The sequence below is a fragment of the Helianthus annuus genome, chromosome 13, assembly GCF_002127325.2.
Source record: "Helianthus annuus cultivar XRQ/B chromosome 13, HanXRQr2.0-SUNRISE, whole genome shotgun sequence".
In the NCBI taxonomy this organism is placed as follows: Eukaryota; Viridiplantae; Streptophyta; class Magnoliopsida; order Asterales; family Asteraceae; genus Helianthus; species Helianthus annuus.
The window spans coordinates 67,641,805-67,653,106 of record NC_035445.2 but is presented as its reverse complement, the minus strand read 5'-3'; the positions used below and the strand labels follow the sequence as shown (position 1 = coordinate 67,653,106).

Genomic DNA, 11,302 nt, shown 5'->3' with positions numbered 1-11,302 from the left:
TCTATACATAGATAATTTGGGTGGGTTTTTGTGTTCTATAATTACACATATAGAGATGATGTAGAAAACATAGTTGAAAGCAATTTTTCTTTTAGGAAAATGACACCTTTAGGCTCTGAAAAGCTTGAGCCGACCCGAGTCTCGTCTATAAGAGGGTGTGTTACAAACGAGACCGGGCACTAGACAAACATTAAGCTAGGATTTAAGTTGTTATTCAAAACAACAATGATTCATCAAAGCAGGGTTGATCCAACGTTTTTGAAGGCTCTAAGTAAACTACAAATGTGAGGCCCCTTTGAATTGGTATAAAGAAAACATTAGATTTGCTTCAAAGTATACATTTGGGATATATGGCAAACAATGATTGAGTTGGAATTAAAGGTGCGACGTTACAGTTAGCGAGAATGATGATGTCAGCTTAAATTAAATATGAATTACATATTGTTTGGAGTTGAAATTGGGCCTCTTTTATTTTAAAATCGGTTCTTTAGTTGGGCCTTGCAATAAATATTGTTTTTGTTTTGTTCATTTGGGCCTAATACAATAATACACATCTGTTGTATAAAGATTTTTAAACAAATTGAGGGCCTATTTTTTGGAGGCCCTAGGCCATTGCCTAGATTTGAAAGCCTCTAAATTCGGCCCTGCATCAAAGTAAAAGAAAGACCGGTCTTGGGCAAATGGTTGTTGAATCTACTCGTTTTTAAAACTTATTTTAGAAAAAAGTCATCTCAAACTTATTGGTGCGATAATCCTCGTCACTATGTGGGAGATTTGGAAAGTTAGGAACGATGTGGAACTCAACAAACGACACACATCGTTCATCAGGACGGTGGAGCAAATAAAGAAACACTCGTATCTTTGGATAAAATGTAGATCTAAATATGTTAGTCTAGATTAGATGGTGTGATTTCAATTTAAGTGACATTGGGTTGTAATTTCGGTTTTCAGCCGCTAGCTGACCTGTTTTTTCTATATTTTTATATAAATGCTCCTTCGTTAAAAAAAAAAAATTAACGTCAATATCACCTTCCTACCCTTATCTACAATAACATGAAACCATCATTACCAAAGATAATTGTCCAATCATCAAACACAAAAAAGCACAAGATCTGAAGCGTAATTTGTCCGTTTAAAGCCACTAATCACGCAATCAAAAAAAAATGTTGTTGCAAAAGGTTCCTAAGAACCCATCTACTTGAAAACATATGCAAATTAGTCAATGCTTTCTACAAGCTTTTGTTTTTAAACGTACAGAATTCTTTTGAAGTAATAATTTGTAACTAGTTAAGATTTTATTCCTCTCTCCAGTTTAGTTATATTCTTCACTCATCATCATCATACTCGGTAAATCTCATCAACAGCAAAGCTAAGGTAGGATTTGAGGAGGGCAAGATGTAGACAGCCTTACCTGTACTCCGCAGAAATAGAAAGGCTGCTTCCAGTGAGTGAGACCCCCGACTCGATAGTAGTTTTGCATCAAGCCTTGGACATAAGACACATAACACTCAGCAATTGAGACAAAGGCCGATTAGTCCATATACCCTCTGTCTTTCGGCTATCAACGCCACCACATGATGCATGATTAACCATTCCCCTCTTTTAACGTTATTTTCACGAAATTAGAAAAATAACGTTAAAATTAGTGCACTTTCACTTTTGCCCCCCGAGCGCCCACACACACACACACACACATAAATATATATATATATATATATATATATATATATATATATATATATATATATATATATATATATATATATATATATATATATATATATATATATATATACACATTGTTATATGCACCTAGCTGCAGTTATATTCTTCACTATATACGTGTATTTCTTAAATCTTTATAATAATCGATTTATCCTTTTCTACCACACAATATTAAGAAAACAGAAAATGTGTAAAAATTGTGAATGTTAATTAAAAGTTATCTGAATTATCAAGTGTATTTTGTAAAACAAAAGGGTGGTTTTGAAATTTTAGCAACGTAGATGCAAAGTCCAGTTACACCTTATGTATGTGTCCAACTATTAACACTTTCAAAATTTTAGCTATTTGTTTAAGTTTTTATTTAAATCTTTTTTTAATGATTTTTAATATGTAATGGTTTATATAAAGCAAATACGTTGTTACATACATATTCTATTTTCAATTCGATGTGATTTAAAATAAAAAAAAGATATAAATAAACTGAACCTCTTAGATCATAGAGATCAAATTCATATGAAGTATTTCTTATATCCCATACTCCTTAGTGTTTTTTTAAGTGTACATCAAAACATAAGTCTATGTGTGATACAATAACACCCATGCCAAGTACAGGGGATTGGGGCGTGAAGGACGTGAAACACTGCCCCAAGGAGGCGTGAAGGATGTGGAGCGTTGGTGCTTTCTCTGACGTGAGAACTCTCCTTTTTGTTTTAGCCAATCAAATTCAAACACATCACACTACCTTCTATTTAAGTTTATATTGTGTTAACGTTATTTTCATGGGTGGCGAATAATGAAACCGTTATTTATAGGGCTACAAATGAACCAAACGAACACAAACAAGGCCTTGTTCGCGTTCGTTTGTTAAAAATAAATGTGTTCACAATGAACATTTACCAAACAATATTTTCTGTTTGTTTGTGTTTGTTCACTAAGGATATGAATGTGTTTACGAACACAAATAAAATCGGGCGAAGGAGGTGGATGGTGAACGGAGTTGAAACTTGAAGCCCTAATCGTGGAATGGAGGTGAATAGTATTTGTCGACGTGAATGGTGGAAAATGAAAGGCGAATTGTGCACAAACAAAGTGGGAATACAGTTTCCTTTTTAATTGTTAGGGTAATAAAATAAATAAGAATAAAAAAATTTTAAAAACGAAGATAAAATAAATAAATATACAAAAAACTATAATGAACAAACAAACAAACGTAAATGAAAGAAGATTTACCAACACAATTGAACGAACGAGATATCTATTCATATTCGTTAATTTAACTAATCAAAAGAATTTTTTTAATAACTTGTATCTTAAACAAAACACAAAAAAGTTAACTAAAAGAGTAAATTACGTTTTTGGTCCCTGTGGTTCTATCACTTTTACTATATTAGCTCAAAATAAGAATTTTTAACATATCTGCCCCCATGGTCTCTATAACTAACCATTTTGGCCCCCATGATCTCTAGACTTAGGGGCCAAAATGGTTAGTTATAGAGACCATGGGGGCAGATATGTTAAAAATTCTTATTTTGAGCTAATATAGTAAAAGTGATATAACCACAGAGGCTAAAAACGTAATTTACTCTAACTAAAATTGAAATCAAATGTGCAAACTGCAAAGTTAATTTTGAAATTGGGTTCAAGTAAGGGACCCCTCTAATTTGGACACTATATTATTTGTCTTCACTTCTCCACTCCACTCCACTGTCACTCCCGTTCATACCCAGGTCTGTCTGTCTGTCTGTTTCTACCCTATTTTAGATTTCAATTTTAGCTCACTGTTCTTCAAACATCAGTTAACTTTATGGTAGGCATTTTAATTGATTCTGTTGATGAACATTCTATTTGGGTTTTGGATCCTTCTTGAAAGGAAAAAAAAAAAAAAGAGTTTAAATCAATTAGGATATGCATTTTCTTCAGTTTGCTTGAACTCATTCAGTTATTAGTTCTAGTAAAAATTCAATTTTTAGATTCCTTTGTAGGCATTGTGTGGCTAATGGTTACAACAGCTTGTAAAGAACAGTGGTTTAGTTTTTTTTTTTTTTTTTTTTTTTTTTTTTTTTTTTTTTTTTTTTAACTTATGATTATTAGAATTTCTTGATTATGGAATCTTTTTAGTTATTAAATCTAGTAAAGGTTCAATCTTTAGGTTTCTTTGTAAGCATTTTGTGACTAATGGTTACAAAAACTTGTAAAGAACAGTGGATTATTATTTTTTTTTTTTCCTTTTTATTTGTAATTATAATTTTTTTTATTTTACTTATGATTATTCACCTTTTGTGTATCTAGGTAGAAGTGATTTTGATTATAGTTTCTTAATTATGTAGTAATGTAGCTTGCAATAATTGGAAATTTTATGGATGTTTTCCTTCATTCAGTAGTTAATTGATGCAAAAAATAATTTAAATTTGTGTAGGTTGTTGGATATTGCAAGCTGGAATATCACTAAAATGGAAGAAATACAGTCTCAGTCAGATAATTTCCGATCATCAGCATCATCGTTAGCGAGTAGTCCTGTTAGTAGATTACCCTCAAATAACTTTTACTACTTACGAAAGCCCGGTTCTTTAAGATACCCCATTTCATTTGAGGACTCACCTGATTGGGATGACACAAACGTTGAGGTTACGGTTACGGTGGAGGACAGTAAGGACAATAACTTTGCCGCCACAACCACCGCCTCACATAGCGGCTCTTTATCATCACCACCTCAACCAGAGGCGGCAAGAAATGTATCCGGTGATTCAATTGTATGGAAGGACATAACGGTCGTTGTAAAGGGTAAACGAAAGTATTCGGATAGAGTTGTTAAAAGCTCAAGTGGTTATGCGTTACCTGGTACAATGACTGTGATCATGGGCCCGAGAAAGTCGGGGAAATCGACCCTTTTGAGGGCCCTTGCGGGTATGGTTGCATTCCGTTTTCGGTTACTTCTAGTTTCAAATCTACGGTGTGTTTTTAATGGTGGGAAGATAGTGTTTGGATGTGTTTCTGTTGTTTGAAATTGTGATAATTAGATGTGTTAGATAAAATGATCATATTCGGTTCATTTAAACAATGTAAACTCATCATTGTGATTAGGGCTGCAAATGAACCGAATTGAATGTTCAGCGAACTGTTCGGCGGGAAGTTCGTTTAATAAATGAACAAACACGGACAAGAAATTCCGTTTTTTAGTGAAATGTCCGAACATGAACAGAAGCCGTGTTTGTTCATTTACGTTCGTGAACGTTCATAACGTGTTCGTTTGTGTTTGATAGGTCATTAGTTTTTTTAATCAAAATTTCCACTAAGAAAATATTTATTAATACTAGTGTATTGTATATTACATACTTTTTAATATATGTTCATTTGTGTTTTTTTTTTTTGTTCATGAACGCTCATTTGTGTTCATGAACATTCGTTTGTGTTCACGGACGTTTCTTTGACTATGTTTATGAACAAACATGAACAAAAAATTCCGTTCGGTAAGTGTTCATGAACATTTCGTGAGCACGTTTATTTCCTTAACAAACGAAAACACGAACAAGGCCCTGTTCGTGTTCGTTTGTTCGTTTACTCAAACACGAACAAACAGACACCCCCCTTAGCTTAATCCAACATTAACAAATCGTTGTTTATGTTTCCTTTAGGGAGGTTGGATGATTCAGCATATATGTATGGTGAGGTGTTCGTGAATGGTGCAAAGTCATCAATGAACTACGGATCTTACGTAAGTCAAGTTAATCTTTATACAAAAAAGTTCAACATAGAAGTGAAAATTTACCTTGTTAAATCATAAATTTTATGTAACTGATAGGGATTTGTCAAAAGGGAAAACACGCTAATCGGGTCGCTGACCGTGCGTGAATATCTCTACTACTCAGCATTACTTCAACTTCCTGGTTTCTTGTGTGAGAAGAAAAGTGTTGTTGAGGATGCCATTACGGCAATGTCGTTGGGTGATTACGCAAACAAACTCATAGGTGGTCATTGTTGTACAAAGGGTCTCTCGAATGGTGAAAAACGACGTGTCAGCATTGCCAGAGAACTCGTGATGGAACCGCGTTTCTTGTTTATAGATGAGCCTCTTTATCACCTTGACAGGTCAACTTCACTTGAATTAAACAACAACTTTTGTTATATTTTATTCATGAGTTGCAACAATTAAAGATTTGAGTGTTTGGGTAAAACTTAAAAGCGTATTGCGTGTATGATTATGGTATTTTGATTATTAGGGTCAAATAATTGGATCAAAACAGACATTCTTAGACATTGTTGAAGTATTCATACATAAAATAAACTAAATTGCAATTTACGTCCTTTAAGTTTGAGCCAATTTGCAGGCGCTATCCTTTAACAAACGAAATTACACTGGGTGTCCTTTACGTTACTGTTTCTAGTCAGACGGTGTCCTTTTTCCCTAACGTAGTTAATTTTTTCTGTTAACTCTTAACATGTGCCACTCACATGAGAGCATAATGGTCATTTTCACGAAAATTGCACATCCCCCCCCCCCCCCCCCCCCCCAAAAAAAAATCAAGTAATTATTTACGTCTTATTCTTCTAATAACCATTTTTAAAACGAACATCCGACCCCTTAAACTAATGTCTTTTCCCATAATACCCCTCCGTGTTCAGTGTTTCTGCACTAATGATGATGGTGAACCTGAAGAAGCTAGCAAACACAGGCTGCACTCTTATTTTCACTATTTACCAAAGTAGCACTGAAGTCTTTGGCCTCTTTGACCGAATCTGTCTTCTTTCGAATGGAAAAACGCTATTCTTCGGAGAAACATTGTCTTGTTTGCAGGTAAGATTCTTTCAATTAAAATAAGCAATTTGTCCACACAACATTAGATTATATTATTATTTTGTGAATAATCTATGACGTATGCAGCACTTTTCAAATGCCGGATTTCCTTGTCCAATCATGCAAAGTCCGTCTGATCACTTTCTTCGCGCAATAAACACAGAATTTGACCGGATCATATCTGTGTGCCAAAACTGGCAGGTAATTTTTAATACAGTTAGTATCATATTCATTTTATGTATATTTTCGTAATAACCGATCATTTTTATCACATGTTATGATTTGTTTTCATTATTTTTCTTGCGTTAACTTTGGCAGGATGATCATGGGGATCTTGCATCTGTTAATATGGACACCGGTGCGGCGATTCGTACACTTGAGAAAACCTATAAATCGTCTGCTGATGCGGAAGCAGTTGAAACAATGATATTAAGATTAACCGAAAGGGTACAATAATTATAGATACCATTTTCTATTCCAAGTTAGGATCTTTGCCGATAACCAGTAAAATTTAAGAAAAAATGCTAAAACGAAAAAAAAAAGTTTAAATGATTCAAAGTTGTGTGACTTATACATAAGTTTTCACAACCTCCTAACTTGCTTCTTTTAGAAAAACTAGTGGGTGACCACCTGCGCTTAGCAGCGGGTTCGAAACGTGGATAAAAATAAGCAAATCACGAGAGTTAAAGTTGTTTGATGTTTTAGTTAAGGGACTAATCATGTCATTACTAAAGTTGAGGGGCTAAGCATGTCATTATTAAAGTTGGTGGGCTAAAGTTGTTTATTATTAAAGTGGAAGGGATAAAGTTGTTTTAGTTAAGGGGCTAAACTTGTCATTTTTAAAGTTGAGGGGCTAAAATGTCATTATTAAAGTTGAGGCTAAAGTTGTTTATTACTTAAGTTGAGGGGCTAAAGTTGTTTGATGTAGTTAAGGGGCTAAACATGTAATTATTAAAGTTGAGGGGCTAAACATGTTAATTATTAAAGTTGAGGGGCTAAAGTCGTTTATTATTAAAGTTGAGTGGCTAAAGTTGTTTGATGTAGTTAAGGGGCTAAACATGTAATTATTAAAGTTGAGCTGCTAAACATGTTATTATGAGCGGCTAAAGTAGAGGAGCTAAAGTTGTTTGATGTCGACAAAATAGCATATTTATAGTATATATAATATGATAGAGGATCCTGTAAAAAGTGCTCAAAGTGTAAGAAGTGTGAGAAGTGTATTATAACACTATATATAATACTATATAACACCATATAAACACCGTATAACAATATGTAACACCATATAATACCATATAACACTATGTAACAATATATATCATTATATAACAAATATAACACTATAGGTTGTCTGATAGCATGTCTATGATAGATGTATAGTGTTATATTTGTTATATAATGATATATAGTGTTACATAGTGTTATATGGTATTATATGGTGTTACATATTGTTATACGGTAATTTATGTGGTGTTATATAGTATTATATATAGTGTTATAATACACTTCTCACACTTCTTACACTTTGAGCACTTTTTACGCTATCCTTACCCTATATAATATAATGGAACATTATTCTACTAATAATTATATTAATTATTTATGTGTAATAATCAGGAAGGCCCGTCTCTCAAAAGCAAAGGAAAGGCAAGTAGTGCAACAAGAATTACGGCATTGACCTGGAGATCGTTAGTAGTTATGTCAAGAGAGTGGAACTATTATTGGTTTCGGTTAATTCTTTATTTGTCGCTTACACTATCGATCGGTACTCTATTTTCTGGATTAGGCCATTCTCTAACATCAGTTGGGGTGAGTTAGATGAATTATATATTTCCTAAAATGTTTTCGATGAATTATAAAATGATTTTGATGGTTCACATTCAATGTTGTAGGCAAGAGTTGCTTCGATCTTTATGTTTATATCTTTTAGTTCGTTATTAAGCATCTGTGGGGTACCTGCACAACTGAAGGAGGTCAAGGTAAATGGATGAGCCGGGTAATCGTAACGGGTCTAAATGAGTTTAGACCCATAACAGGTTATTTTGTTCTCGGGTGGGTTGTAACACTTTGTGTCCAATACTTGGTACATTTTATAATGAGTAAAATGCCATTTTCGTCCCTGAGGTTTGGCCAGTTTTGCGACTTTCGTCCAACGGTTTGTTTTTTCGCACATCTGGATCCAAAAGGTTTGAAATCTTGTCATTTTCATTCAGCTCGTTAACTCCATCCATTTTTCTCCGTTATGTCAGGGGTATTTCATCTTTTTTGTTAACTTAAAGGGCAATTCGGTTTTTTTCACGCTATGTACATTATGCTAAATGCTTGTACATAAAGTGAACAAAACTGAATTGTCCTTTAAGTTAAATAAAAGACGGAAATACCCCTGACTTAACAGAGAAAAATGGATGGAGTTAACGAGCCGGATTAAAATGGCAAGATTTTAAACCTTTTGGATCCAAATGCGGAAAACAAACCTTTGGACGAAAGTCGCAAAACTGGCCAAACCCCAGCGACGAAAATGGCATTTTTACTCTAAGTGTTATGTTAAATTTTACTATAAAAACTTTATAATTACACCAATAATCTGTTTTTTTAATAAAAAGATTTTAAAAGGTTGTATGCACCTTTGAGCTGCTTTAGACCCGTTCTACCTATATGAATATGACCCATTTCCTTTTTAGCTATTTTTATTTACACAACCCATTATGTGGTTGCATCTCAATTAAAATTATGTATGTAATGCAGGTGTATGCTTGTGAGGATTCAAATAAACATTCGGGAGCGTTTGTTTTCCTAACGGGCCAATTCTTAGCTAGTATGCCATTCTTGTTTCTCATCTCCATTTCATCAAGTCTGCTCTTCTACTTCCTTATCGGGCTTAGAAACGGGTTCAGTCATATGATGTATTTTGTGGTCAACTTTTTCATTTGCCTTCTGGTCAACGAAGGGATAGTGTTGTTAGTTACCACCGTTTTGCAAGATATGTTTTGGAGTATAGTAGTTCTATTGTATCTGCACGTAAGTTTTCTCCTTTTGTTGTTTGTGCTGCTAACAAATTATCTATTAATTAATAATTTAATATATTACATAAAAATAATATAAATAATAGACTTGTTTAGGCTCGATAAGTGAAGCTCGGGCTTGGGCTTGTTTACAAAACAAGCTTATTTTTAGGTTCGGACTTGGCTCGTAAACAAGTTTAAATAAGCCCGGCTCGGCTCGTTTGCGAGACAACTTTAAATAAGGGGTAAATGTAAATAAATATTAATAACAACTAATATTACACTTAGGCTCGATAAGGCTCGACGAGCCTGACGAACTTCACATGCCAGGCTCGATAAATAAGCGAACTTTATTTTAGGCTCAAGCTTGGCTCAGGCTCGGCTCGTTTCGATCTCTTTCTCGACTCTCGAGCTGATCTCGAGCAGCTCGCGAGCCACTCAGCTCGTTTGCACCCCTGTGCCTAATTGTATGAAGGATTATAATTTCATTTGTCTGGTCAACGTTTGCCTTTCTTATAAACCTGGTTAAATTGATCTCTTTGGATTAAAAATTGGTGTTTTTTGTTGTAAAAAAATTGCAGGTGATGATGATGCTTTCGGCTGGATATTTTAGAATTCGAAGTGCTTTACCTGGTCTTGTATGGAAGTACCCTATGTCCAACATTGCGTTCCATACCTTAACGATTCAGGTTCCATGATACTACTCTATTTCTTTCCAATAAAACAACGGTCAAGATTTCAAATTTAAAAGTTGACATGAAAATATGACATTGTATCAACTTTATGTGAATTGGTATTAATGTCAAGTGTTTTGAGTAATTTTCACTTGATTTGTATTCTCAGGGGATCTTGGAGAATGAATACGACGGAATTGTTTATACAGTGGGGCAGGTGAGGAGCATACCGGCGTATGAAGCTCTTCAAAATGTATATGATGTGCCTCCAAATGATCATTCCAAGTGGAAAAATTTGATGATACTTTCACTTATGGCTCTCGGTTATCGAGTTCTTGTGTTCTTATGGCTGCAGATTCATGTCAAGAAGTTTTCTTTTTTCGGGCTTTTGTACCGTAAACGCAAGATCAATGACAAAATATGAATAATTAGAACTGATAAAAGAGAATAGTCAGTCTTGATCAGATTATTGATATGATATTTGCATACTCAAACCTTTCTTCTAAGCCTTCTATAAGTCATCTATATTTGGAAAAATCAGCATAACATTTTTTTCAACATAATGTAATTATTATAAAGAGTGTGTTAGGAACACATTATTGATGAAATTTATTTAAAATATTAACATAATCAGTTGTATTTGTTGTTAGGAATGTGCTAAGGTCAACAACATTGTCAATATGGTTTCATAAGTTTAGGCGACAATTAAAGTTCTATTGAAATTAGAGGGACTATATGTGTTAATCATGTGAAAGTTCTATAACTAATCAATGGTTAGTTAGTTAGTTAGTTAGTTATTAGTGATAATCTTTAGCAATAAAAGGGGAAGATATGTCATTTGTGTAGCTAGTTCAATTCAATCGAGTTTTGTATTCGCTTTCTCTCATTTTCGTGTAATCATTGAGATTGATCAACAAAAAACAATCATTGTTGGTTTGTAATTTTGCTTCTTGATTGTGTAATTTCCTTGGAGTTTTTTTTAACATGTGGTATTAGAGCCAAGGTGAAGGCTTGAGAAATCGGGGTTCAATTAGGGTTTTAATTGAAGGAAGAAGATCATTCATGGTGTCTACGAAGTTTGTTTGAGTTAGAGAAATTTGATAGGAAGA

The 11,302-nt window shown here is 33.9% G+C and overlaps 1 protein-coding gene across 3 annotated transcripts; it reads left to right on the top strand.

Moving 5' to 3' along the window:
• Positions 1-3,374: 3,374 nt before the first annotated feature.
• LOC110898041 (ABC transporter G family member 3) lies at positions 3,375-10,699 on the top strand. 3 transcript variants are annotated; one of them, XM_022144779.2, is made up of 12 exons: positions 3,375-3,452; positions 4,142-4,629; positions 5,358-5,437; positions 5,525-5,811; positions 6,346-6,517; positions 6,605-6,718; positions 6,836-6,964; positions 8,135-8,326; positions 8,410-8,496; positions 9,263-9,535; positions 10,101-10,208; positions 10,363-10,699. In XM_022144779.2, the coding sequence occupies exons 2-12, from the start codon at positions 4,176-4,178 to the stop codon at positions 10,615-10,617; spliced, it is 2,151 nt and encodes a 716-aa protein (XP_022000471.1). In that variant the 5' UTR covers positions 3,375-3,452; positions 4,142-4,175; the 3' UTR covers positions 10,618-10,699. The 3 variants fall into 3 exon arrangements, with proteins under 3 accessions (XP_022000471.1, XP_035837845.1, XP_022000473.1); XM_035981952.1 differs by having other exon boundaries at positions 3,413-3,452; positions 4,138-4,629; XM_022144781.2 differs by having other exon boundaries at positions 3,429-3,532.
• Positions 10,700-11,302: the final 603 nt, after the last annotated feature.

Coding starts and splice junctions, on each gene's coding strand:
- LOC110898041 (XM_022144779.2), top strand. CDS start 4,176: ATGGAAGAAATACAGTCTCAGTCAGATAATTTCCGATCATCAGCATCA. Junction 8,327..8,409: donor ATTCTCTAACATCAGTTGGG/GTGAGTTAGATG, acceptor TCAATGTTGTAG/GCAAGAGTTGCTTCGATCTT. Junction 8,497..9,262: donor CACAACTGAAGGAGGTCAAG/GTAAATGGATGA, acceptor TATGTAATGCAG/GTGTATGCTTGTGAGGATTC.